This window comes from Vombatus ursinus, unplaced genomic scaffold, assembly GCF_900497805.2.
Source record: "Vombatus ursinus unplaced genomic scaffold, bare-nosed wombat genome assembly UNPS02014176.1, whole genome shotgun sequence".
In the NCBI taxonomy this organism is placed as follows: domain Eukaryota; kingdom Metazoa; phylum Chordata; class Mammalia; order Diprotodontia; family Vombatidae; genus Vombatus; species Vombatus ursinus.
In genome coordinates this window covers 318,014-343,632 of record NW_020953954.1, presented here as the reverse complement: position 1 = coordinate 343,632, position 25,619 = coordinate 318,014, and the positions used below count along the sequence as shown (strand labels likewise).

General features: G+C 54.8%; 1 protein-coding gene across 3 annotated transcripts in view; it reads left to right on the top strand.

Annotated features, from left to right (window-relative positions):
• Nucleotides 1–10,475: 10,475 nt before the first annotated feature.
• The window catches only part of ANO9 (anoctamin 9), a 16,439-nt gene continuing 1,295 nt past the window's right edge, over nt 10,476–25,619 (top strand). The window contains exons 1-21 of one of the 3 annotated variants that reach the window (XM_027860131.1): nt 10,476–10,646; nt 17,635–17,706; nt 18,233–18,349; nt 18,523–18,662; nt 19,106–19,152; nt 19,614–19,672; nt 19,865–19,938; nt 20,323–20,457; nt 20,562–20,658; nt 20,822–20,882; nt 20,967–21,049; nt 21,181–21,237; nt 21,471–21,635; nt 21,947–21,983; nt 22,295–22,406; nt 22,663–22,720; nt 23,115–23,212; nt 23,535–23,677; nt 23,801–23,953; nt 24,283–24,430; nt 24,970–25,071. In XM_027860131.1, coding sequence (XP_027715932.1) covers nt 10,641–10,646; nt 17,635–17,706; nt 18,233–18,349; nt 18,523–18,662; nt 19,106–19,152; nt 19,614–19,672; nt 19,865–19,938; nt 20,323–20,457; nt 20,562–20,658; nt 20,822–20,882; nt 20,967–21,049; nt 21,181–21,237; nt 21,471–21,635; nt 21,947–21,983; nt 22,295–22,406; nt 22,663–22,720; nt 23,115–23,212; nt 23,535–23,677; nt 23,801–23,953; nt 24,283–24,430; nt 24,970–25,071 — 1,964 coding nt within the window. In that variant the 5' untranslated portion in view covers nt 10,476–10,640. Of the gene's footprint in view, nt 10,647–17,634; nt 17,707–18,232; nt 18,350–18,522; nt 18,663–19,046; nt 19,153–19,613; nt 19,673–19,864; nt 19,939–20,322; nt 20,458–20,561; nt 20,659–20,821; nt 20,883–20,966; nt 21,050–21,132; nt 21,238–21,470; nt 21,636–21,946; nt 21,984–22,294; nt 22,407–22,662; nt 22,721–23,114; nt 23,213–23,534; nt 23,678–23,800; nt 23,954–24,282; nt 24,431–24,969; nt 25,072–25,619 lie in introns of those variants that run through there. The other 2 variants (XM_027860130.1, XM_027860132.1) reach the window with 2 other exon arrangements.

Below are 25,619 nucleotides of genomic sequence, written 5' to 3'. Positions count from 1 at the left end.
CAAACATACACACAACCATCCACACACTCCACACTCCCCCACACTTACCCATATACACATACAACCACACCCACATATACACTCACACCCAAACACTCTCCACACCCACTCACACACACACACACACACTTACCCATATACACACACACACCCATACACATCCATCCACACACACACCCCACACCTATCCACACAGCCCATCCACACCCTCACACTTACTCATATACACACACCCAAACACCCCCACACACACATATACACACTCCACACCCATCCACATACCTCACACTTACCCATTCACACACATCCATATACACACTCATACCCAAACAACCCCCACAACCAAACACACACACACACCCCCATACACACATATATCCCCATATACACACCCCCCCAAACACACACACACACACATCCCACACCCATCCATATACCCCACACATACTTTCACCCTTACCCATGCGCATACACATATACACACCCCCCCCCAAACACCCCCTCACACCTGAATGCTCACACACATACACATATACACACACACCTTGCACCTATACACACACCCCACACTTACCCATACATACACTGATATACACACCCATACCCTACCCCCCCACCCCACTTACACACATTCACACACCCATACGCACACCCATACTTACCCCCCCCCCACACACACACGCATGCACATGCAGTCTTGTGTGACCCTGGGCCCTCCTCTCAGCCTCAGCTTTCTGGTCTATAAAATGAGGACAGTCATGGCACCTGTGAACCTCCAAGGGCTGTGCACATGCTAGGATTAATGTTGCAATGGGTGCTTCAGCCCCATCTTTTTTTTGAGCTTGAGTGTCTTTTCTGGTCCCAGACAGTGTCTGAAATGTCTGACTTTGGGCTTTATAGTCCAATCAAGAAGCATTTATTAAGCACCTACTGTGTGCCATGCACTGGGCTAAGCACTGGGGAGACAAAGAAAGGCAAAAGTCAGGCCCTGGTCTCAAGCAGTTCACCGTCTAAAGGGGAGCAGCACAGGCAAAAACTGGAGATGATCTCAGAGGGAAGGTCCTTGAATCACGGGGGAATCAGGGAAGGCTTCCTGTAGATGGTGGGATTTTAGCCGGGACTTGCAGGAAGCCAAGGTGAGAGAGAGCCACTGAAGGTTATTGTGTGGGGGAGGGGGAGAGACATGGTCGAACCTGCACTCTAGGAAGATCACTTTGGTGGCTGAGTGGGGGATGATGGACTGGAGAAACTGAGGCAGGCAGATGCACCCCCCCCCAGCAGCTAGAGGGGAGGAGAGCCTCCATCAGGGAAGGTAGCCGTGTCTGAGCAGAGAAGGGGTGTCTGTGTGGCAAAAGTGAAACTGGCGGGACCTGGCAAGTGTTGGGGAGCACCTCAGGGTGATACCGGCAGGGGCTGCTTGGGCAGTCTGAGCTGGGGGGTGAGGACAGAGGCAGCCAGAGTGGGCCACAGTCCCGGCCGTAGCATCCTCTGTCCAGACAAGAGGCCCATAACCAAATGCACTCGGGAGGGCAGGGCTTGCTTTGGGGGCGGAGTCATGGCTGTCACGCTGTGACTCAGGTGTGGGTCCCCTTCCCATTCTTTGTGGCTGTTCTAGGGGTTGCTTAGATAATAAACACAGCCCTTGGACCTCCCCTAAAAGGCTTCCATGCCTCCCAACACAGAGAGGCGGCTGATAGATTTAGGGCCAGCGACTGGACTAGGGCATCTGCTGAACGCGCCACTGGATTTGTCCAGTGGACAGTGGAGCAGCACGGGTCAGTTTAAGGTGTCCAAAAGGGCGAGCATCCCCTGGGTGATGCCAGAATGCCTAGAGTGAAGGCCCCGAGTCAGGAAGGCCTGAGTTTAAATCCAGGCTCAGACACTTACTAGCTGTGTGACCCTGGGCAAGTCATTTCACTTCTGTTTGCCTCAGTTTCCTCATCTATAAAATGGGGAAAATAATAGCACCCACCTCCCAGGGTGGTTGTCAAGTGCTCAGCACAATGCCTGGTGCACAGTAACCACTTAATAAATGCTTGTTCTTTTGATTTGTCTCTAGACTGGACTCTTGAATCTCTAGGGGAACTTCCAGGCCCGGAAAGGAAAGTCGTTCTCCACCTGAGCCACACCTCTGCCCTCTGGTTCCAGAGCAGGACGGATGTGCCAAGGTCACTCCCGACCCAAGTTCAGGAGCAGCCCAGTCTCTTCTCTCCTGCCTCAGGGTCCCCAGAGCAAGGCCAGTGCCACATTCCAGAGACCCCAGCCCCCATCTGCTCATTTCCCATCACATAAAGAGCCCAGGAACGTGGGGCCCAGCAAGGAATGTTGTCTGGCACTTCCATCCCAGGTGTACACGCTCCCTTCGCTAGGAGAGAGCTGCACCTATTTGGTGCAAAGGCACAAAAACATTTGCGAATACTCCATCAGAAAGGGCATGTTCGTTACTCAAGAAGTAAAAGAAACTTTACTAACTCCAACTTGTTTTTGTTAACTACTTGAAAAATACATGCTTTGCAAAGGGCTCTTTTTAATCAAATCCTTTCCCTTCCTAAACCTTTTCAATTCTGTCTTCTTGAGCAAAAAAAAGCCTCCTTTCAGCTGGACCCCCACTTGCCTCACCCCACACTTTGATATGAACGACCAGCCATGGGTGTTTCAACAGAAGCACTTCCTCTTTAAATCTACAATTTTAGATTTTTTTTTTCCTCCTCCCTCCTGGGGACCTCCCCCATTTTACTCCACCTCAGTTGATATAGTTGCAGGATGTAATCATAGACAAGGTGTTAGATATGTTAACACTCATCCCTTTACAAAATTCAAACTAGTCTGGTTGAGTGGAAGAGAACAATGTCACCGGACAAACAATGATTGAAGACGGTCAGGCAGTCTGAATCGTGAGCTGAAGAGAGTGTCTAACCACCGTCCAGCAGGTGGCAAGAGTCAGGAAGTCGGGTAGACAAAGTCCAAGGTACAGGTGAAGCAGCAAGGACGGCCTCTCCAGATAGACATAAATGCCAAGAGATCATTGCTGGAAGTCAGAAACAGCTTCAAAGAATGTGACTTCTGGACTCAAGCAAGAGGGAGAAGCTTCAGGCACTCCATGGAGAGGGTGGTTTGTTTACCTGGGTCCCAGGCGTAGGCTACCTCCATGTCTGCCTTTCTACTGTGGTAGTCCAGTTCAGGCCCACTCTTCCTAAGGGTGCTGTGGGCATTTGTGGGAGAGCACATCCCAGGTATATGAGAGGAATGCCTTGTAGGTACTGATTTTACTAGACATTTTAATAAATGCCTTTGTACATAAAGAGCTGTGTCTGCAGACTGACTGTTAATAGGAAGCCCATTGGTGGGGACTCCTGAGTTTGAGCTTTGGATGTGGGTCTTCAGTCAATCAGTAAGCATTTCTTAAGTGCCACTTGCTGTGCTGAGGTTCCTAGAACTTGGGAGGAGTAATCACCCTCGGAGGATCCAACTCTGCCAAGTTGGGAGAGGAGGGCACAGGGGTTGTCCCAGCTGCCTGAACTAAGCTGAAACCCAAGACCACATTAGGAGGAGGGTAAATGTCTAATTCCTGAGATCATGGCCCTGAAGCTGGAAATGCCCTCAGAGACCCTTGGGTCCAGTAGCTCTTCCCCTGGGGGCTGGTGACTTATGTGTTTGTAAAAAATTATTTGGATACCTGCACTTTGAGAGAACTCGCTTCCTCTGTCTTCAGTTCCAGACTGGCTGCCCAAGGGGCCTGTGACCCCAAAGGGACAAAGAAGCCCGGGCCAGCCCAAAGCCGTCCTTTCACAGATGAGCCCATGGAGACACAAGGAGGAAGGAATTTGCTGAGTTTGTGGAGAGGCCCCAGACCACGGGGAAGCCAGGTACCTCCACCCACAGACTTTGGACAGCCATGCCTCCTTCCTTCTTGCTCTGGCACCTTTGTAGGGGAGCCAGTTGCAGGAAACTGAGCCCCCAGAGCTGGAGAAGAGCACCCTGCCCTATGTAAACACACCAGACTGGGGACTGCCCCAGCCCAGCAGAACAGGCCCATTCCCCAGCACCCCAGGTTACTCCACTCTTTGAAGTCCCAAGTCTCCCAAGGGAGGGCAGGAATGACCAGGACAGGACCTGAGAACTTCCTGTGGCTGCAGGGGGCATGCCCTAGCCCCCAAGGCAGTCTATGGCACTGCCTAACATGGTGTGGGAGGAGATCATGGGAGGCTTCATGGAGGAAGTAGCCCCTGAGAAGAGCTGGGAGGGCAAGCCAGGCAACAACAGTTTTTAAAGCTGAGTGATAGGGGAGCGGGGAAGGGACAGGTCAGAGGCCGGAGTGGCAGAGGCAGACTCCAGCTTAGAATACTGGAGCAAAGGCTGTCTGGTCCTAAATGGCCACAAGGTTGCCGCAGGGCTCTCTGCTCTTTGAGCCCTTAGCAAATTGAAAGTGCCCTGTAAATGTCAGCTTCTCTAGTGCCAAAGGTCTTAAACACCAGGTGTGGGTGTTTGTTTTATCCTGGAGGCAACAGGGAGGTGCTGGTGAGTTTATGAGCCGAGCAGCGGGCTACTTTAGGAAGATCATTTGGACCACAGTGTGGAAGCGGGACAGGGGAGGAGGTTTACCCCGATGGTTCAGGTAAGAGCCGGGTGAGCCTGAACTAGGGTGAGTGGAGGGAAGGGAATATATGGGAGAACTGTGGGGGAGTGAGGGTCAGAGGCTTGGCAAGCGACAGGGTGTGGGAGGTGAGGGAGAAGGAAAGAGAAGGAAGGGGAAGGGAAGGGGAAGAGAAGGGGGAAGGGGGGGAGAAGAAAGGAGAGGGGGAGGAGGAGGGAGGTGAGGGAGAAGGAAAGAGGAGGAGGGGGAGAAGGGGGAGGAGAAGATTCTAAGATTGGTAATATGGCCAGGGGGGAGGAAGGAAATAAGCATTTATATGTGTATGTATAAAACCTACTATGTGAGTGGATGCCCATCAATTGGGGAATGGCTGAGCAAGTTGTGGTATGTGAATGTAATGGAATGCTATTGTGCTGTAAGAAATGATGAACAGGCTGACTTCAGAAAAACTTGGAAAGATTTGTATGTTCTGTTGCTGAGTGAAGTGAGCAGAACCAAGAGAATGTTGTACACAATAACAGCCACGTTGTGTGATGACTAATATTGATAAACTTAACCTTTCCCAGCAATCCAAGGATCTAAGACATCTCCAAAAGCCTCGTGATGGAAAATGCTATCCACATCCAGAGAAAGAACTATGGAGTTGGAATGCAGATCGAAGCATACTATTGGCTATTTTTTTTCTTCTATTGTGTTTTGTTTCCTCTTTCTGGTGGTTCCTCCTATTGGTTCTAATTCTTACAGCATCACTAATGTGAACATATGTTTAATAGGAATGTAAACGTAGAGCCTATATTGGATTGTGCGCCGTCTTGGGGAAGGTGGTGGGGAGGAAGGGGGAGAAAAATTTTAAACTCAAAAGCATGTGGAAGTGATTGTTGATAAATCAAAATAAATTAATAAAAAACCTACTATGTGCCAGGCACTGGTTAAGTGCTTTACAAATATGATCTTATTTGGTCCTCACAACAACCCCATGAGATAAGTGCTGATATTGCCCCCATTGTACAATTGGGGAAACTGAGGCAGACAGCAGTGAAGTGACTTGCCCAGGGTCACACAGCTAGTAAGTATCTGAGGCTGGTTTTGTACCTAGGTCTTCCTGACTCCAGACCCAGCACTCTATTCACTGTGCCACCAGTGGCCCCTGGTCGGATTCATTCATTTGTTCAACAAGCACCTACTGTGTGCCACACTGCCCTCAAAGAGCTGACTTGCTGTTGGGGGTCCAGAGACATGTTCATAGAGAAGCAAAGGTACAGCTGGGGACGCCCATGTGGAGAAGCTTCTTGTGGGAGGCTGCCTTTGAGCTCAGGTATGGAGGCAGAGGCAGAAAAGGGGGGACAACGTCCCCTTTCACAGATTCTGGATAACTGAGGGCCCCATCACTGCTCTCACTTTCCTGAACAATGAGTAGCCCCCTCCTGGAGGTAACTCCACTGGGCTAGCCTTGGATGCAGTGCTCTGAGGCCACAAAAAGCCCTGGGGATGGAGATGCCCGGGCTTGTGTGGGGTCAACCTTGGGTCTTCCCCAGCCCAGCTGCCAACTCCATCAGGACTGGGACCTCTGAAACCTCATCTCTCTCCTGGCCTTTTAGGGGCTGCTGGCCTGCTGGCCTGCTGGTCACAGAGTTTTACCCTCTTTCCCTCCCTCTCACACACTCTTCCTCTCTGGGCTGCCCGAGGACCACCCCTGGCCAAGGAAGGGGGCCCTCTGACAAGGCTGAGACTGAAGATCTTCCAGAGCTGGGCAGGGGACCCCCTCCTCGTCCTAGCCTTACCTCAGGGGATCTCATACCAACGCGTCAAGTCAATTAGCATTTATTAAGGGCATGGACTCTCAGCCCAGTGAGGGTCTGTAGGGGATGGTCCCTCTACCAAGGCTCACACCAGGCTCCCTGTTGGGAGCAGCCCAATGGGCAGAGTACCCTCCAGTGGAGTCAGGTTCTGGTCGAGAGCAAGTCCAGAACTGACCTTGCCTTTCTGCACAAAAGATTAGTTTGCCTCTAACCCCAAGCCCAGCTGGGTTGGGCAGTCCCCTGAGAGACCACCCTGTGATGCTGCCTACATGTTGGGAGATGACTCCTGAGTGGCTGAGAGACCTCAGCCTCTGCTGCTGCTGACCCACAGGGAAGGGGAACTCGGGACTGGTGGAGAAACTAGCGGAGGGAGGGGAGAGGAGAAGCAGAGATGAGGCAAAGTGCATACTTCGAACATGTGGCCGAGGCACAGGCTGGCGGACGAGGCCACCCCTTCACCCCTTCCTTCCCAGGACCCATCAACCTTCCCAGGGCTTTTACCACCATCACTTATCTGAGTGATTTGCTGGACAGCGCAGTCTGAGATCTGGTGCTCAGAATTAGAGAGCCGGGAGCTGAGATCTCTTCTCCCTGCATGGTCTTCGAGTTCCCTTCACCTAGTAGTTTAACTGTTGGCTGGCTGAGTGTCTTTTGTGGCGTCAGGGAAGGTAAAGGATCAGGTAAAGATAAAGGTAAAAAGGTAAAGGATAAAGCCCCTCCTGGGCTCAGCAGGACACTTCCCATCCTGAACAGCCAGGGAATTTGCTTTTATCTTCCATCTCAAGAGCATTCTCCCCTTAGTGGGCAAATATCTGTTGAGGACTAGAGAGATCTGATTGTGGTGTGCTGAAGCACCCCTGCAAGGCAGGGAACCAAGCAGTGGTTGGCTGGACATGGCCTCTTTCTGCTCTCCAAAAGAGGGAAATCACAGGCTCCCGTAGAGACCTGAAGAGGGGCATTTGTCTTTCTAAATAAATCCCTACACGGAGTGGGTGTGCCCTGGTCCTGATGGCTCTGTTTAAACTCCTGCATGTCTGTGCACCCCACAAATGTTTACTGGGGACTCACAAAGCACCATGAGCATCCTCTCCCCTTCTAGCATGGAGAGGATCCTGGGCTCTCAAGGGTTAGGCTAGCCCAGTGCCAGCTGGTTCTTATGGCTTACTATAGCCACCCACTCCTGTTGAGTGGGGGGTGTGTATAGATGTCTGGTTGGGGTGCAGCAAAGGGCTGAACTCTACCTTGGAGGGTCAGGACGGTCTTCAGGCCACAGTAGGAAGAGGATGGGGCTCAACTGGGGGCCCCTGCACCTGGCCCATGAGCTTTGGCCAAGTCCTCTGGAGCCTGTGGGTGGGGCAACCTCAGCTATAGGTCCTGACCAGGAAGGCAGCTGGGTATCCCTGGGGTGTATCTTGTTAGCTTTCCATCTATGACATGCATGGAGAGCCTGGAAAGGGCAACAGGCAAGGACCTGGGGCTAGCCAAGGACAGAGCTTTCCAGGAGGAGACTGGGCAGGGGGAGGGGTCCCCTGGTTTATTTATTGTTCTGGCTTAGGGACCACCCTGGCACATCTCAAAGGCCCCCCTGACATCCCTAAAACACATCTGCTCCCATCCCTGCCTCCCACTTCACTCAGAAATCATTGGCACCTCCTTCCCGCCTCGTCAGCCCGGCATTTGAAGTCCTCCCCAGGCTGATTTCACCCACCTTTCCAATCTTATCCATATCGTTCTATTCCCAGACTCTACATTCCAGTCAAACTGGTCTGCTGGCAATTTCCCATGCATGACATCCTCTCTCTGTCCTTTGCACCAGACGACCCCCATGTGTGGAAGGCGCTCCCTCCTTCCCTCTGCTCTGGAGTGCTCCCAGGTCCTTCAAAGCACAGCTCAGATGCCCCCCTCTGACGGGAGGCCTCCTGGAGGGCCTTGGTATCACCAGGGCCTGGTGGAGAGTAGGTCTTTTAAGGATCAGCCTCCCTGCTCACCATGGGCTTAGGCTTTGGCAGTGGAGGTTTGTCCTTGGGGCTCCTCCCAGGCCACCAGGAGGACCTGCGACCTGGAAGGAATTGGGGCTAGATTAGGGTCGGGCTTTCACCAAAACCAGCCACAGGGTCTTGTGGGCCTTGGGCTGTGGCTCCTGGGCTAAGCATATTCCAACCCCCAGGGAAAGAAAGGCATCAGTGGCCTGGGGAGGCAATCCAAAACATCTCAGAGCCTCTTTGCCCCGAGGAGCCCTTCCCCAACCTTGGCATCGACCCACAGACCCAGCCACGCAGACAGCGCAGGTCAGGAGCCCCTCAGGCTGGGCTGAGAGACAACCTTGGGAAACAGAGACTAGAACCCTTCCAGGAAACCATCCCCCACCACAGAAGGGTGCCATGATGGAGCCAGATTGTCTAATCTCCCCCTTTTGTAGATAGGGAAACTGAGGCCCAGAGAGATAATAATAGTGCACATTTCAATAGCATTTACCAATGCCAGGCACTGTCCTAAGAGCTGGACAATTATTACCTCATTTCATCCTTACAATGACTCTGGGAGGAAGGGGCTATTATTCTTCCCACATTATGGATGAGGAAAATGAGGTAAAGTGATTTGTTTAGAGGGCAGCTAGGTGGGGACTAGATGGGGAACCTGACCTGGAAGACTCATCTTCCTGAGTTCAAATCCAGCCTCAGACACTTAGTAACTGTGTGACCCTAGGCAAGTCACTTCACTCTGCTTGCTTCAGTTTCCTCATCTGTAAAATGAGCCAGAGAAGTGAGTGGCAAACTACTCCAGTATTTCTGCCAAGAAAGCCCTGAATGAGTCGGGAGGATCGTGACTAAAACGACTGCACAGCCACCACCACAATTTGCTTAGGGTCACACAGCTAGGGTCTGAGTTAGGATTTGAACTCGAGTCTCAGATTTCTATTTGCCATGAGGACATCCAGGGTTACACAACTCCTGGGCAGCAGGTCTCCGGGGTCGCTTCTGAGCACTGGGCCTGAACAGGGAATGGTTCCTCTTTCTGCCTCTGGTTGGTCTTGTGACCTCAGATCGCCAAAGGCGATCTAGTCCCACCTTCCCCTCCCCCATTCCCAAAAGATCCACCTGCTTTTGTCCAGGGGTGATCACCATCTCGACTAGTCCTCCCAGCCTGGGCTGGCTCGACTGAGAATGAAGGCTGACTTAGGCCACGCATTGAGCATTTGGCGCCCCAGTTGGGAAACTGCCACAGCCCAAGGCCCACAAGACCCTGTGGCTGGTTTTGGTGAAAGCCCAACCCTAATCTAGCCCCAATTCCTTCCAGGTCGCAGGTCCTCCTGGTGGCCTGGGAGGAGCCCCAAGGACAAACCTCCACTGCCAAAGCCTAAGCCCATGGTGAGCAGGGAGGCTGATCCTTAAAAGACCTACTCTCCACCAGGCCCTGGTGATACCAAGGCCCTCCAGGAGGCCTCCCGTCAGAGGGGGGCATCTGAGCTGTGCTTTGAAGGACCTGGGAGCACTCCAGAGCAGAGGGAAGGAGGGAGTGCCTTCCACACATGGGGGCCAACTGGCCCCCACTTGGGAAACAGCATTTTAATTCATTCCCTAGAGGGGCAGGAAGAATCTGGGAGAGTGACCATTCTTTTTTCTTTTTTTTAAGGCGGTTGGGGTTAAGTGACTTGCCTAGGGTCACACAGCTAGTAAGTGTCAAGTGTTTGGTCTGAGGCCGTATTTGAACTCAGGTCCTCCTGACTTCAGGGCTGGTGCTTTATCCACTGCTCCACCTAGCTGCCCTGAAAGTGACCATTCTTGACCTGTCTGTCTTAGCAGAGGGTCTCCTCAGTCCTCAGGCAGGCATGGGAGAGACCTCCCAAGGATGAGGATACTCATTCTGCCCCCCCCCCGGAGCAAGCACATTCCTGACCTAGGACCCAGGCTTTCCCAGGGTGTGGTCCCACCGCCCCCGGCCCTCAACAGCCCAGCCCAGTGTGTAGGGGGCCTGGGGAGCTGGCCGCTCCCCTTCCTCCCTGCCCCTCCCCTTCAGCCCAGGGCTGCCGGTATTCCTAGAAGGGAGGGGTGAGTCTCAGGCGGAAGTCAGAGCTGAGGAGTCAGAGTGCACCTGGGACAGGTAAGCAGGCAGTTTGGCCCGGGGGCCCAGCACCCGGTGAAGCCCACTGTCCTGCACCTGAGGCCGACCCCCCGAAGTGTGCGCCTTGGGAGCAGGAGCCAGAACCGGAAGGGAGAGAGAGCCAGAGCCCAAGTCTGTTCTCCATCATGCAGGTGAGCTCCACCCCCTGCCGCCTCCCATCCCTGGAAGTCAGTCCTCTTTCCCTAAACCAATTCAGGTGTGGGTCTGGGCCTGGCTCGGGGAGAGGTAGGATGGGAAGGTAGCCCTCCCCTAAGACCAACGGGCGGCAGCCATGAGGCTGGGGTTACCCCCTTTATCCCTCTGCCTCTGCTCATGCTGCTGATGCTGATTCCCTGCGCCCCAGGGCCCTGGGGATGAGGACAGAGTGGGCTTGTGCTCCTGCACTGGGCAGACCAGAAAACAAACAGAATCCTCTGTAGTCCAGACAGACAATTACTGCCTGAGGGAAGAGGGCCATTTCCTACTGGGAGTCTAGAAATCCGGGCTCACCTTGAGTAAATGACACTCTGGGCCTCACTTTTCTCATCTCTAAACATGCAGTGGATAGAACACTGGGCCTGGAGTCAGGAAGACCTGAGTTCAAATCCAGCCAGGGATGCTTACCTAGCTGTGTGACCCTGAACAAGTCACTTCACCTCTGTCTGCCTCAGTTTCCTCATTTGTAAACTAGGGATTATAACAGCCCCTCCTTCCCAGGATTGGGGTGAGGACCAAATGCCATTCTTTGAAGGGCTATAGAAATGACCTAGACACAGTCATCTTCTGGTTGTCAGAGTAGCATCGCCATTATTGTACTTGTGGCCGGGCCCCTTCCTCTAGTCTATAAACTGTCATGGGCTACCAGAGGGGAAGAGCCATGGCATTCAGCGTGTCCCCACCGCTTCTCCCTGGGGCCAGCTCAAGCCTGGGCTGGAATGGAGGGGAATGGCGCAGAGGAGCAGCCGCCACTGCATCTCATCAGCTCCTGAAATGTGCTAGCTAGGGGCAGCTAGGTGACGCAGTGGATAGAGCACTGGCCCTGAAGTCAGCAGGACCTGAGTTCAAATCTGACCTCAGAATTCAAATCTGACCTCAGACCAAACACTTGGCACTTACTAGCTGTGTGACCCTGGGCAAGTCACATAACCCCAATTGCCTAAAAAAAAAAAAAGAAAAAAAGAAATGCGCTGGCTGGGGAGGCAACAATCAGTTCTGTTCCAGAAACAGTGACTCTATCTCCTGCGTGCAAGGTCCTGCCCTCAGGAAGCTTACAGTCCAATGGAGGGACAGGTAGAACAAAACAGGCTGAGTTCTGAAGGATGGTAGTGGAGGCAGACGGGCGAGCAGGACTTGGGAGCAGGCAGCTGTGTGATCCTGGAATGGGTCACTCCGAGGTAGAAGGGCCCTCAGAAGTCGCTGGTGCAGCTCAGACCTTAACAAGGAACCCTCTGGGGTCTCCAGGCACAGTCAAGGGAGAAACCACAAGGCTGGGCAATTGCCCTTGGCGCCAGAGTTTGGCGCCCGGAAGAATGGAAGTGCTCCAGGGTCTGGGTCATGCAACATCAAGGTTAGGGCAGTCAGGGGAGGCCTCATGGAAGAATAGCACCCGAGGGACTGTAAATAATGAATTGGATGGAGTCCGGTGGAGCTTGGGTCCAATTGGACAAGAGCAGAGGGAGACTAATAGAGAGGGGGCAAAAGGACAGGACCCCACTGGCAGACGGACCACTTCCCCATGCCTCTCCTCCAACTACCCTCGAGACTGAGGGAATGACGAGACCATAGCCTTCACTTCAGCCTCAGAGGGGACAGACTAGAAAGAGAAAGCTACAGGACTTTGCAAAGGTTCAGCCCTGGGAATTTGCGTGCTGCCGCAGCATCCAGAAAGGTGGAGCAGGGCTGCAGCTGCTGTCTGGGTAGCCCAAGGGAGGAGCTTCGACTTAAAGCTCCTCGGAGTCTGCTACCTACTCTCCCTCTTCCTGCAAACCCGGAGGCCCAGAAACTGGTCAGGATGAGGGTGAGAGCAAGTGAAACCCAGCACCCACACAAGGCCTTCATGGGCTGGCCCAGCCCTCGGCAGAAATGTGATGTGGGTGCTGTGTCCTCAGCACTTGGGTACCCACCTCAGAGCCTGCCCTCCCTGGCCTGGTGCCTCCTGCTCCCTGCCCTTGGACTTTAGACCCCTAGGACTACACTGAGGGCAGTTCACTGCTTGCCCCAGGCTGCCCTGCGAAGAGAGGCCTTAGGACCTCAAGTTCTGGACGATGTGTCACTCACCTCTTTTCTGTCTGCCCCCCGTGAGCGAGTCTGGTGAGGGGAGTTTAAGCCTGGCTGCCTGTGAGGTGGGATCGAAGGGTCCGATGGTCTCACTTCGCCCACAGTGGAGCTGCTTACCTGACCCTGAAGGGGGCTGGGAAGCCCAAGATCAGGTGAAGTGTCCCCCGCTCCCCAGGCCAGAAGGGCCTGCCTGAAACTGTCAGAGAGGAAGCCTTCTTCTTGACTCGTCTCCTCAGGGGGGCCGTCCTCCCTGCCTTGGAAGAAGAGAGATGGAATGCCACCACCACTAGGTTCTGCGGTGGTTGGCCCTCATCGTTTGGCTGAGCTGCACTGTGTTCTCGGGTTCTGTGGCAGAGGACAGTGAGGAGCTGAGGTGCCGCCGTTCCTGGCTGGGGAGACCGGATCCGTGAGGGGCAGGCTCACAGGAGGCTCAGAGCAGTCAACGGTGTTTGATCTGGGCCTTGAATCAGTCTGTCAACAAGCATGTATTAAGTGCCTACTGTGTGCCAGGTACTGAACTGAGTTCCAGGGAGATCGAGAAAGGTAGAAGACAGTGCCTTCCCGCAAGGAGCTTCCAGTCTAGCAAAGGAGACAAGCTGCAAACAGCCGTGTGCAAAGAAGTTCTAGACAGATGAACTGGACGTGAGCCACGAAGGGGTGGGGAAAGCTTCCTGTAGCCAGAAGGTGGGCTTTTAGCAGGCTCTTAAAGGAAGCCAGGAGGGCCAAGAGGTGAAGATGAGAAGAGAGAGTGTTCCAGGCACGGGGGGATGGCCAGAGGAGAGAGATGAGGGTCTTGGACAGCCAGGAGGTGTGGTGTAGCGGCTGGGGCGGGGGTGAGGTACCTGGAGGGGAATAAGGTGTAAGAAGCCTGGAAAGGTACGGGCAAAGGAGGGGCAGGCTAGGAAGGGCTCTGAACACCAAAGAAGATTTTGTATTTGATCCTGGAGGCCATAGGGAGCCAGCAGAGGTCACTGAGCGGATGGGGACATTGTCAGACCTGTCCTTTAGGAGAATGCCTTTGATGGTTCAATGGAGGATGGAGGAGAGACTGAGGCAGGCAGTCCACCCAGCAGTTCTGGCCATAGTCCGGGGGTGAGGTGATGAGGGTTGGTGTGGTCAAGGAAAGGAGTTTGTGAGTATAGAAAAGACAAGATGGGCAGAGATTCGATGTATGGGGGAGTGCAAGAAAGGAGGCCAGGCAGCTCGGTGATCCAGTACTGGGCCTTGAGTCTGGAAGACCTGAGTTCAAATTCAGCCTCAGACACTTACTGACCCTGGGCAAATCACTTAACCTCAACTGTTAAATGAGGATCATAATCGCACCTACCTCCCAGGGTGGTTGTGAGGATCAAAGGAGATAATATATGTGCTTATCAGAGTGCTTGGCATATAATAGATGCTATAAGAATGCTATTATTATTATTAATGATGATGCCAAAAAGTTTTAGTGGTAGCTTTGACAATAATAGGGAAATTTAGGGACAACTAGGTGGTGCAGTGGATAGAGCACCAGCCCTGAAGTCAGGGGGACCTGAGTTCAAATCCGGCCTTAGACCAAACACTTGATACTTACTAACTGTGTGACCCTGGGCAAGTCACTTAACCATAATTGCCAAAAACAAAACAAAAAAAAACAAAAAAAAAACAAGACAATAACAGGGAAATTTGGAAGAGTTGAATGTTTGGTTCAGTTTTGGACATGTTGAGTTTCAGATGTGGGGCGGCGAGGTGGTGCAGTAAATAGAGCAAGTGGCCCTCTAATCAGGAAGGACCTGAGTTCAAGTCCAGCCTCAGACATTTACTAGCCCTGTGACCCTGGGCAAGTCACTTAGCCACAACTGCCCGCAGGAAAAAAAAAATGTCTGTGAGACATCAAGTATGAGATGTCCAACGAGCATCTGGAAATCCCAGCCTGGAGGTCAGCAGCGAGGCTAAGGCAGGATATCATCAGAGGGTAATTAAATCCATGGGAGCTGATGATATCACCAAGTATAATATAGAAGGTGAAGAGAAGAGAGCCCAGCACAGAGCCCTGGGGGGCACCCACAGTTCATGAGGATAACCTGAGTGCAAATACAGCAAATGAGACAGAGGAGGAGTGGTCAGAGATGCAGAAGGAGAACCAGGAGAGTGCTGGGTCCCAAAAACCTAGAGAGGGGAGAGTGTTAGAGTGGCCCACGGTGTCCAAGGCTGCAGAAGTCAAGGAGAGTGACAGAGAAAAAGCCACTGGGTTTGGCCACTAAGAGGTCACGGGTGACTTTCCATGATGAGGTCAGAAGCCAGATTGTGAGGGGATAAGAAGGGAATGAGAGGAGAGGAAGTGGAGACACCAGTGTAGATGTCTTCTCGAGGAATTTAGCCACAAAATGGAGAGATATGGGACTGTAACTAGTGGGGATGGAAGGATCAAATGAGGGTTTTTTGAGATTGGGAGACGTGTGGTGTGTCTGTAGGGCATAGGGAAGCAGCTAGCAGACATCGAGTGATTGAAGATTAGTGAGAGAGGGGGATGGAGGGGTCAGCCCCACCTCATCGCGGCAGAGGGGAAGGAGGAGACAGAGTCACAAGGCACCTGAGTGATGGGAGGGGGTGCTCATGGCGAGTGGCTGTCATTTTTTCTGTAGAATATGAGGCAGGGTCTCAGCTGAGAGTCACAGGGGCAGAGGGAGCCCCGGGAGGCTGGGAAGAACCACTGTGGGAGGGTGGCAGAGGGATCCAATGAGGGAGGAGTACAAAGGCAGCCTGGCAGTGGTCAAGGCCACTTGATCACGGAACATAAACCTGTGGACCCAGCTGGGATGGTGGCAGACATGATGCTTTCCACCTTTGTTGAGGGCACGTGAGTAGGAGGGAAGGCAGAGGATGGTGGGAGGAATCCGAGGCTGGTCTAGACTCTGAAAAGCTTTGCAGGCCAAGTCCAGCATCCAGCCAAGTGGCCATGGGAGGCCCCACAGGCTTCTGAACAGAGGCATGATGGAGGTGGGGAGGCCAAGGTCAGTGGGTGGGGAAGGAGAGATCTGAGAGGTCTGGGCCCCAGCCCTTGCCCAGGATTGCTCTGAGACCCAGAACAGAACCCCGGTGGGGATCCCGGGCATGACAGACCTCAGGCATCTGGGCCATGCCTCTCTGACTGCCTTGGGGAGGGGCTGGCCACCTGGGTGTGGACACAAAGCTTCTGGGAGATTGGAGCAGCAGTTTAACCTGCTCTCCGAGTTCCGGAAAGCATGGAACCTGCTGGCCGCGTGACCCAGGGAGGAAGGAAGTGAGAGGCTGGCTGGCCACGGAGGCCAGTGGGGCTAAGGCTGGGCATGAAACCCTAGAGGCTGGCTACCTCGCCTCTGCATTTTACTGAGATTAAGTGATTTGCCTAAGGTCACAGTGGAACCCTAAGGCACTTCCTTGCTGCTCCCTCTCCTCTCTTTTCCAGGAGTCCTCCTACCTTTAAGGGTTTGTGAACTACAAGGGGCTGGCATGGGTGTTGGTCCGATGGCCGGGCTCTCAACACGTCTCCCCACTCCTCACCCCCGGGACCCTGCGGGAGGTGGGGTGGGGCAGACTACAGACTCACTGAGGGCCTTGGCCTCCACTTGAGCCCCATCTTCCTGCCTTCCTCTCTGTTTCTCCTCGTTTGTCCTTCTCACTTGGTCTCAAACTTGACACAAGACTGAGCTCATCTTCCTCCCCAGACATCCTCCCTTTTGTCAAGGGCCCAGAGGTAGCCCAGACTCCACCAGATCCACGGCTAGGACATCCACAGGCACACTCCCCCTCCACCCCTCTTCCCTCCCGGCCACAGCCTCCCCTCTCCACTAGACCATGCATTGGCCTCCCTCTCGATTGGTCTCCTGGTCCCAGCCTCTCCATATTGAGGTGCGCAGGAGGCTTTGGGCTCCTTTTAGGAGAGGATGTGGGAACCGGACCGAGGATTGAAGAGGACATGGTTTAGGGGTGCTGGAACCCCAAGAATGCCAAGGCTGGGTTACTTAGACATAGTCTCAGGGCTTTTTGGGGTCTAGGTCCCACCGCCCCATCAGGATTGGTCTGAGGACCTCCCAGATGACTCCCTCTACCAGGGCAGCCACTCCCCCCTTTCTCATCTTAAAGTCACAGGGTCAGTGTGGGTCTGAGGCCAGACTTCAGCCTACGTCCTGTTTGGCGTTTAAAGCTCCTATCTTTGCTGGCGAATTCCCCCCTTCCACTCCGTCCCCACCCCCGACATGGTCTGCTCTAGCCACACCAGCTTCCCGGTTCCTCTCTGCTGGCCCTGCCCTTAGCCCCGGCCTCCTGTAGCCTCCATCTCATGGCCTTTTGGAGGCCTTTCTCGACTTCCTCAGATACTAGTGCCTCCTCCCCGAGTCACCAGGGAGTTCAGGCCTCCTCCTCTTGCCCCTGGCTTGCTTCAAGCCCTGGTGAGAATCCTACCTTCTGCAAGAAGCTTTTCCTGATCCCCCTAATGTGGGGCCTTCCCTCTGCTCTGGTCCTGTCCAGCATCTCCTGGCTAGCCATTTGCACACAGTTGTCTCCCCTCCCCCTTAGGCTGTGAACTCCTTGGGTCTGTCTTTTGCCTTTCTCTGTATCCTCAGAACTTTAGCACAGAGCCTGGCACACAATAGGTGCTTAATTAATGCTTATCATATACATGTATGTAATCTATATGTACATGTGTATACACAGACACACAATCGACAGGACCTTGTCCTGGGATAGAGGAAGTAGCTTTTCTTTTTGTAAACCCAATGACTTGAACCATGCCTGGTATGCCCTTGGAGCTTAATAAATGCTCAGTGATGGCTTGCCTGCCTGAGGGCTCACTGTGAGTTTGGCTCAGTCTGCTTCTCTCTGTCTCCCTGTCTCTCTCCCAAGGGTTCTGAGGATGAAATTCACATTGTTCTAGAGACAAACAGTTTCCCCTTGATGGAATTTGGATACTTCCAGGTGAGTGCTGAGCCAGCAGGTACAGTAGCTGGCCCACGCCCACCCCCCAGGCCCAAGTGGGGAGGCCAGGGATATGGAGTGAGCTTGAGGGATGGCATGGGAAAGTGGGCAGGGCACTGGACATGGAGGTAGGAGGACTCGGGTTCAAAACCCACCTCAGATGCACGCTGACCACATCATCCTGGACAGTTAACCTCTCTGTGTGTTTACAAATGTTTCCTCATTTGTAAAATGCGGGGTTTGGGCTCTCTGGTTCTCTGAGGTTCCCTGAGGTCTGGAACACTGGGCCTGGAGTCAGGAAAACCTGAGTTCAAATCCAGCCTCAGACACTTACTAGCTGTGTGACCCTGGGCAACTCACTTAATTGCTGTCTGCCTCAGTATCCCCAGCTGTAAAGTGGGGGTTAAGAATAGCACCTCCCTCCCAGGGTTGTTGTGAGAATCCAATGAGATGATTTCTAGTAGGGTGCCTGGTACACAGTAGGTGCTTAATAGATGTTTGTTCCCTTTCTTCCTTCCTCCTCAAGGCCACAGACACCTGGGACTTTATTCTTGTGTCTGACCTTCAGAAGACAAATATTAAACGGGACTATCGTCGGCAGAGATTCATGGCTGAACTTGAAAAGACAGGTTTCACTATCAAGGTGGGGCTCCTGGCCCCCAGAGGCCTTGGCCCAGACCTTGGTGAGGGGCCCGGTGAGGGAGAGGTTGAGGGGCTGGCTCTTGGGTTTGGGATATTACTAGGATGGGGGTGGAGGAGGGGCCCTCTCTGGGGCCACTACCCTGCGCACCAACCTCTGTGACCCCCCCCACCCAGGAAGTAGAAGACAAAAGAAGGCTGTTCTATGGCATCAGGGCTCACAGCAGGATCTTCAACCAGTACAGGGAGCTGCTGAAGGACACCGACTGCTCCTCCCCTGGCGCCCTGCCTGAGGGGCCTGTGCCCACTACCACTCGGTGAGTCCCCACAAAGCTCGATTCTAGCCTGCTGCCTTGGTCCTCCCCCAAATCCCGGTAGTGCTGGGGGTGGGGGGAGCAGAGGAGGACTTCCTTGGGGAGCTTGGTGTGGGAGAGACACAGAGGTGGAGATTGGGGAGCCCCCAGGCTGGGGACACAGACTTTCACCCTGTGCTCAGGCAGTTCAGTCTAGGGTGGGGAGAGAAAGGCAGCAGACCAGGGCCCTGCCCCCCAGAGCTCCTGGACTTTGGGCCCATGAGGACAGAGGACTAGGGCCCTGATCCCTGGAGCTCCCAGACCGAGCAGACTGTGAAGCCTTCTCCCTGGTCCTTTCCTGTGGTTTAACGTCTTCCCTGTTTCTCTCTGAAATGTGGGAAATATCAGACTCCCTCCCATGGGCCCTTTGGAAGATTCCTGATGCTGAGAGTTGCTGTCTGTTTCAGAATTCGCATCGTTAACTTCATCCTGAGGAAGAAGGAGGTGGATGGTGGTAAGGAGATGCCCCAGCTCCCTGCCTCTCTGCTGCAGGGTCCTGGATAGAGAAACTCTGCCTCAGGCCTCTCCCTCCTAGACCTGACTACTGTCCAGTTCTGAGGAAGTCTGGCAGGACAGATGAGTTAGGAGGTCCTGGTTCCACTGCAGGGCCTGGGAGGGGTTTGTGCTGGTCCTATTATCTCTGGAGAGGGCTGTGTGAATGGACTGAGAGGTGGGCAATCCCCGGGCCAGAGGAGCTGTGACTACTCCTGGGAGGGATGTGGAAAGGGGCATGAATGGCTCTGTTTCTGTGGGGCTCAAAGCTCAGGTCTGTGCAGGGGTGGAATGTCCTCTTCAAGCATGTCTGGGGTCCTTGGCTTCTTTGGGAGCCTGGAAAAGGAAGGACACTTCCAGGCTATGGCTTATGGGGAGGAGGCATGGACAGGGAGCCCTGTGACCCTGACTTGTCTCTCCTAGAGAAGTTTGATGATCTGGTGAAGGACCATGTGTTTGAGACCATGTTTCCCCTCCACGAGGTAGGAGCAGGGTAGTCCTGGTCAGAGCAGGAGGAAAGAGGGCCAGGGGCCTGTGTCCTGGGAAGGTCCCTCCTCGATGGGGCAGGGGAGGCCCTGGGGGGTGTGTGAAAGAGTGAAGGGCCTGGGATGGGGGATCTGAGGAACAGAGGCGAGGGGACCTGGGGCCTGGTTCTCACCCACTCCTGTGCCCAGAGGGCAGAATTTCTGCGGAATAACTGGGCCCAGTGGAGAGACATTTTCTACAAGCAGCCAATTGACACGATTAGGTACCGTGGTCATCGTAGGGGGAGGAGGGCTCAGTTTGGAGGCCCCCAGTCAGTGGGCAGGCTCAGTTTGGGGGTTCCTGGCCAATGGGAAGGGGCTCAGTTTGGGGGCCCCAGTCAGTGGGGGAGGCTCAGTTTGGGGGCCCCAGTCAGTGGGCGGGCTCAGTTTGGGGGTCCCTGGTCAATGGGAAGGGGCTCAGTTTGGGGGCCCCAGTCAGTGGGTGGGCTCAGTTTGGGAGTCATTAGAGGTCTGTTTGGGGGCCCAAGGTTGAGGGAGGCCAGGGTATCCTCCTCAGTCTGCTCATTAGCAAAATTAGAACCTGTGGCCCCTTGGGGTCTGGGCCCAAGACCTGATGTGAGTCTGCTACTGCTGCTGTCTCCCCACAGAAACTACTTTGGGGAGAAGGTGGCCTTGTACTTTGCTTGGCTGGGCTGGTATACCGTGATGCTGGTGCCCGCGGCCATCACTGGCGTTCTCCTCTTCCTCAGCAGCTTCTCTCTCTTTCACGCCAGCCAGATCAGGTGGGAGGAGGGGCCTTGAGCTTGGGGGGCGGGGCAAACGAGATGAGAAAGGCAGAGGGTTTAGTGAGGCCTCTTCATTGCTCTTTCTTTCCATTCCCCTCCAGCAAAGAGATCTGTGAGGCCAATGAAACTATCATGTGCCCACTCCAAGACCATCAGCACAAATACTGGAGACTGTCAGAGACCTGCACCTTTGCCAAGGTACCGGTCGGGTCCTCTCCCCTGGGCAGTGGGGTGTCCATTTTATAGACAATGAAGCTGAGACCAGAAGCAAGACCCAGGGTCCAGCAGCAGACTGGGTGATGGAGCCCTGGGCTGTGGGCAGCCTGCACCATCCCCCAGGAGCAACTTGTCTTTTCTGCAGCTCACGCACCTCTTTGACAATGAGGGCACGGTGTTCTTTGCCATCTTCATGGCACTGTGGGGTGAGTGCACGAGACTGAGGATGGGAGATGAGGGGAGGAAGTTTCCATGCTTCCCCCATGCTCACGTCCTTCTCCCACGGATAGCCACTGTGTTTCTGGAGTTCTGGAAGAGGGAACGGGCACGGACCGCCGCCAGCTGGAAACTCTATGGGTGGGACGAGGACCAGGTATGGACTGGCTCTGTCCTGTGCCTGTGTCGTCCTGGGAGGGACCATGCTTGGCAGCTGGTGGCTGTCCCCTGTGTCCCCAGGAGGAGCTTGCCATGGAACTGCTCAATAACCCCGCCTATGAATTACAGAAGCACCAGCATTCCTACCTGCGCAGTAGTGCCATCCTCATCTTTTCCCTGGTCTTGGTACTGCTGCTCCACAGAGGTGGACGGGGGCAGGGCGGGGGCACAGGGTGGGGAGGGAGCTCTATAGCTGGGCATGGGGGGAGGTACTGAACTGGCAGATGCCTCTAGGCCCCCTGGTGGTGGGGATGCCCACAAAACATTGGTGGGAGGGTATGTGTGGGGCGCCCATGTGGGCCACACCAAGCCCAGGTGCACACAGCCCTGGCGACTCATTCTGCCACTCACGCCCCCAGATCTGCTTGCTGATTGGCATGGCCCACGTCCTGGTTCTCTATCGGGTCATGGTCACCTTCTTCTTCAGCCACTCAGCTTTGCCTTTCCTGGAGCAGCGGCTGACCACGGCGGTAGTGATCACTGGAGCCCTGGTGCATTACATAATCATTGTGGTCATGACCAAGGTGACTGGGGCCCCCAAGAGTGCATGGAAGGATGGAGGAAGGGGAGGGATGAGCTGTCCCTTTCTCCAGGGTAGCACTGACCACCCCAGTCACAGAGGGCCAAGGAGCTGAGCAGAGATGACCTGCCCTGCCCAGGGCTGCACTGATCATCCAGAAACAAAGGGCTGAGGGGAAATACAGTCTCCCCATAGCAGGGATTCACCAAGCAGGGCCTCCCTCTTGTATGCTCTGCTTGGCCTTGGGGCTGGGGCCCAGCTGGGGGGCTTGGCTCCCTGAGGCCCACGATGAGCCCCGACCCTGTCCCTCCCCAGGTAAACAAGAAGGTAGCCTTGAAACTTTGTGACTTTGGTAAGTAGGTGGGATCCTGGGTACTAGAGAGGCTTGGAAGCAGCCTCCAGGAACTGGGGGGAGGGGCTGTGGCCGGTGCCAATACCGTTTGGGGGCCCCTGATCTCGGGGTTCTGGGTATCCAGTCGTGACTCGAGGCCCCTGAGCATGTGGGGCTCTGAGCCCTGGCTGGCCAGAGTTGACTTTGGCCACCAGGACAGGCAGCTGAGGCTGGCCCGCTCCTCGGAGGGTGTGCTTTGGCACAGCCTTTCTGTTGGGGGCTCAGGCATCCTCTCGGGCCTCGCCATTGGGGCTCCTGCCTCTTCTTCCCAGAGAAACCTCGGACATTCTCGGAGCGAGAAAGAAAGTTCACCATCAAGTTCTTCATATTCCAGCTCTTCACCCATTTCTCGTCCCTCGTCTACACTGCCTTCTTCCTGGGCAGGTGAGGGCAAGGACAGATGGGCAAGGGGATGAATGAGCCCACAATCCCAGGTGGACAGCCTCCCTTCTAGTCTGGGATCCTGCCTTCATCCTCTCCTGGTCTCCACTGTGCCCTTGGCATTCCTGGGACCCTCTCCCACCTGCATAACTCTCCAGGGGGCTAGAGACTTTGGGGAGCTTTGAGAGGCTGGGGGCTCCCTCCTTAGTGTCATTCCCTTCTCTGCATCCCTCTGGGCTGTCTTCTTTCTTTTCTCCAGGATAAACGGGCACCCGGGAAATCAAGTCAAGATTGGTGGTCAGTGGAGGCTGGAAGAGGTCCGTTTTGGGTCCCAACGGCCTCCTTTTCATCCCTCACCCTCAAGTGTCTAGCACTGTGTCCATGTGGTGCCAGCAGGGCTTCCCTAGGGTGGAGAGGAGACCTTCAGACTGCCCTCAGGCTCTTACTTACCTTGTAGTCAAGGAGGGCTCCCTGGGCCTAGGCCTGAGTCGAGCCTCGGGCCTGGACATAGGCAGGTGGGAGGAGGGGAGAATGGGTAGCATCATGTGGACCTGGGCAGGTGTTGGGCAGCTGGAGGAGAGAAGGCTGCAGTCTGAGCAGTTTAGTGGGGGCATCACTGAGAGTGAGGCAGATTGGAGTTGGAGGCCAGGGCGGGGAACCGGGCCTGGGCCCTGGCCTGGAGGGTGACTCTGCTTCCTCGGCCTTCTCCAGTGCCACCCCAGTGGCTGCATGATGGATTTGTTTGTGCAAATGGCCATTATCATGGGCCTAAAACAGACCGTCAGCAACTGTGTGGAGTACCTGAGCCCGTGAGCAAGCCCTTCTGGGGCCCTGCCCGGCTGCCCCCTCCCCGGGACCCTCATCCTCAGCCCTGCCCGGCTGCCCCCTCCCCCGGGACCCTCATCCTCAGCCCTGCCCGGCTGCCCCCTTCCCCGGGACCCTTCATCCTCAGCCCTGCCCGGCTGCCCCCTCCCCGGGACCCTCATCCTCAGCCCTGCCTGGCTGACCTGTCATCTCTGATCCCAGTACCCAGCTCAGGTCAGCTGCCTTCTCCCCTGGGACCCTGATACTTGACCCTACTATACCCTTCTTTTCAATCTCCTACCTCTCCCATATTTGACCCTGCACCAGGTGGCTGACTTATCGCATCCGGAAGCTGAGAGAGTGGCCCCAGGGAAGGAGGCTGCATGATCCAAATCTGGAGGAATGGCTGAAAAACTATTCCCTGAATGAAGTTAACATTTTCAGCCTGTTTGACGAGTTCATGGACATGAGTGCGTCAGGGTATGGGGGAGAGGGGAGAGACAACCTCACCTCTGCCGTGGGCCCTGGGAGAGGGTGGTGATCAGTCTGAGGCTGAGGTAAGCGGCATCTCTGTGTCCCTTGGCGGTATCTAGTGGTCCAATATGGTTTCACCACCATCTTCGTGGCTGCCTTCCCCCTGGCCCCACTCTTGGCGTTTTTTAGCAACCTCATTGAGATCCGTCTGGATGCCATCAAGATGGTGAGACTGCAGCGGCGCCTGGTACCCCGGAAGGCAAATGACATTGGTGAGAGCCTGAGATGGCAGCCCTGTGGACTGCTGCCTGGCTCCCTTGGGCGGGGTGTGAGAGGACACAGCTTTGTGTGGGGTAGACAGGGAAAGGAGAGTTCAGACAGGGGAGACTGAGGCAGAACAGGCTCAGACTCACCCTCAAGTAGGTGATAAGGGGGGCGGGGGGTGAGGAAGAGAGAACAGAGAAGAAGCCCTGGGCCCTGAGCTCAGCTCCGGGTCCAGCTGGGACTTCCTGTTCCTAATTCCCCCCAACTCCTCGGAGTCAGTGGTGGTCCCAGAGGATCCCTTGACTTTCCCCTAACCTGACCTTCCCCAACCTTCCAGGGACCTGGCTGCAGGTGCTTGAGGCCATCGGGGTGCTGGCAGTCATCACCAATGGGATGATCATTGCTTTCACGTCTGAATTCATTCCCCGTCTTATGTACAAGTACTACTATGGGCCATGTAGCCGGGGAAGCAACGTCACAGCTGAGTGAGCAGGACGTGGGCAGAAGCAGGCCCCTTCTGTTTCCCAAACCACTCCTATGGCCCTGTTCCTGCTCCCTGACCTGGGTGGAGGAGGAGGAGGAGGAGGGGTTGGCTCAGGTGGAAGGAGGGAGGACTGTAGACTCATGGGCCCACAGACAGAGCTCAAAGGGACCTGAGAGGCCAGAGGAGGAAACTAAGATAAGCTCTTGGCCCCATGACTTCTGTGTCCCTGGTTACTAAAAGCCTTTCTCAGGAAAGGATGAGAGGCAGGACTTTCGGGGGTCGGGGCTCCAGGTCCCCACAGAACCCAGGTGTTCTCGGGTCTAGCCCAGCCCTGGGCCCTTGGCAGGTGCTCCTTGGCTTAGCAGAGCTTCCTTCATGACGCGCGAGCATGGCACTCGCTGTCATCGTATCTGGCCCAGCAAAGGGGATGGGGGAGCCTGCATTTATTTTTGGGGGGGGCAAGAGGAGCCTTGTTTGCCCTTCCTGTGTTCCCCAGGACAGAGCAGGGCACAGTCACATCTCCTCCTCCTTGTCCTGCAGCTGTATGACCGGCTATGTCAACCACAGCCTTTCTGTTTTCCGCACCAAGGACTACAAGGACCGCATCCCAAGCCAAAGAACAGAACATGTGACTGAGTGCAGGTGTGCAGGCTGCCCAGCAGACTGGTCTCCAGTCCCCTCCATTCAGCTCTGCTCCTTTCTGCAGGCCCAGGGCCTGATGGGGTGGCAGGGCAGGGAGAGGAGGAGCCAGCTTGGCCTCACAGAAGGAGAGCTAGGTTTGGAGTCATGGGAGGCCTGAGCTGGATTTCAGCCTCTAGTACATAGCTGTGAGCAAATCCTCTGCCCATCTGAGCTGTGATTTCCTCAGCATGGTCCATGCCCCTCTCAGAAAGCTCTGGAAGCCTTGGGTACCAGAGAGATGTCAGTTGTGAAGGGGATGACTTCGTCAACAATCAGCAGCAAGGCCAAGGACCCCAGGGACTCAGAGTCCTCCCTCTCCAAAGGGGAAGGGAGTGGAGGGGTAGAGAATCAGAAGATGCTAACATTGAGAATCCTTGTGTAGGTGTAGGGAGGTGAGGGTGCAATGAGGAGGTGTGGATGGAGTGAGAAGGGTGGATGGGGTGAGGAGACATTGATGGGGTGAGGAGGTGAGAATGAGGTGAGGATGCTATGAGGAGGTGAGAATGAGG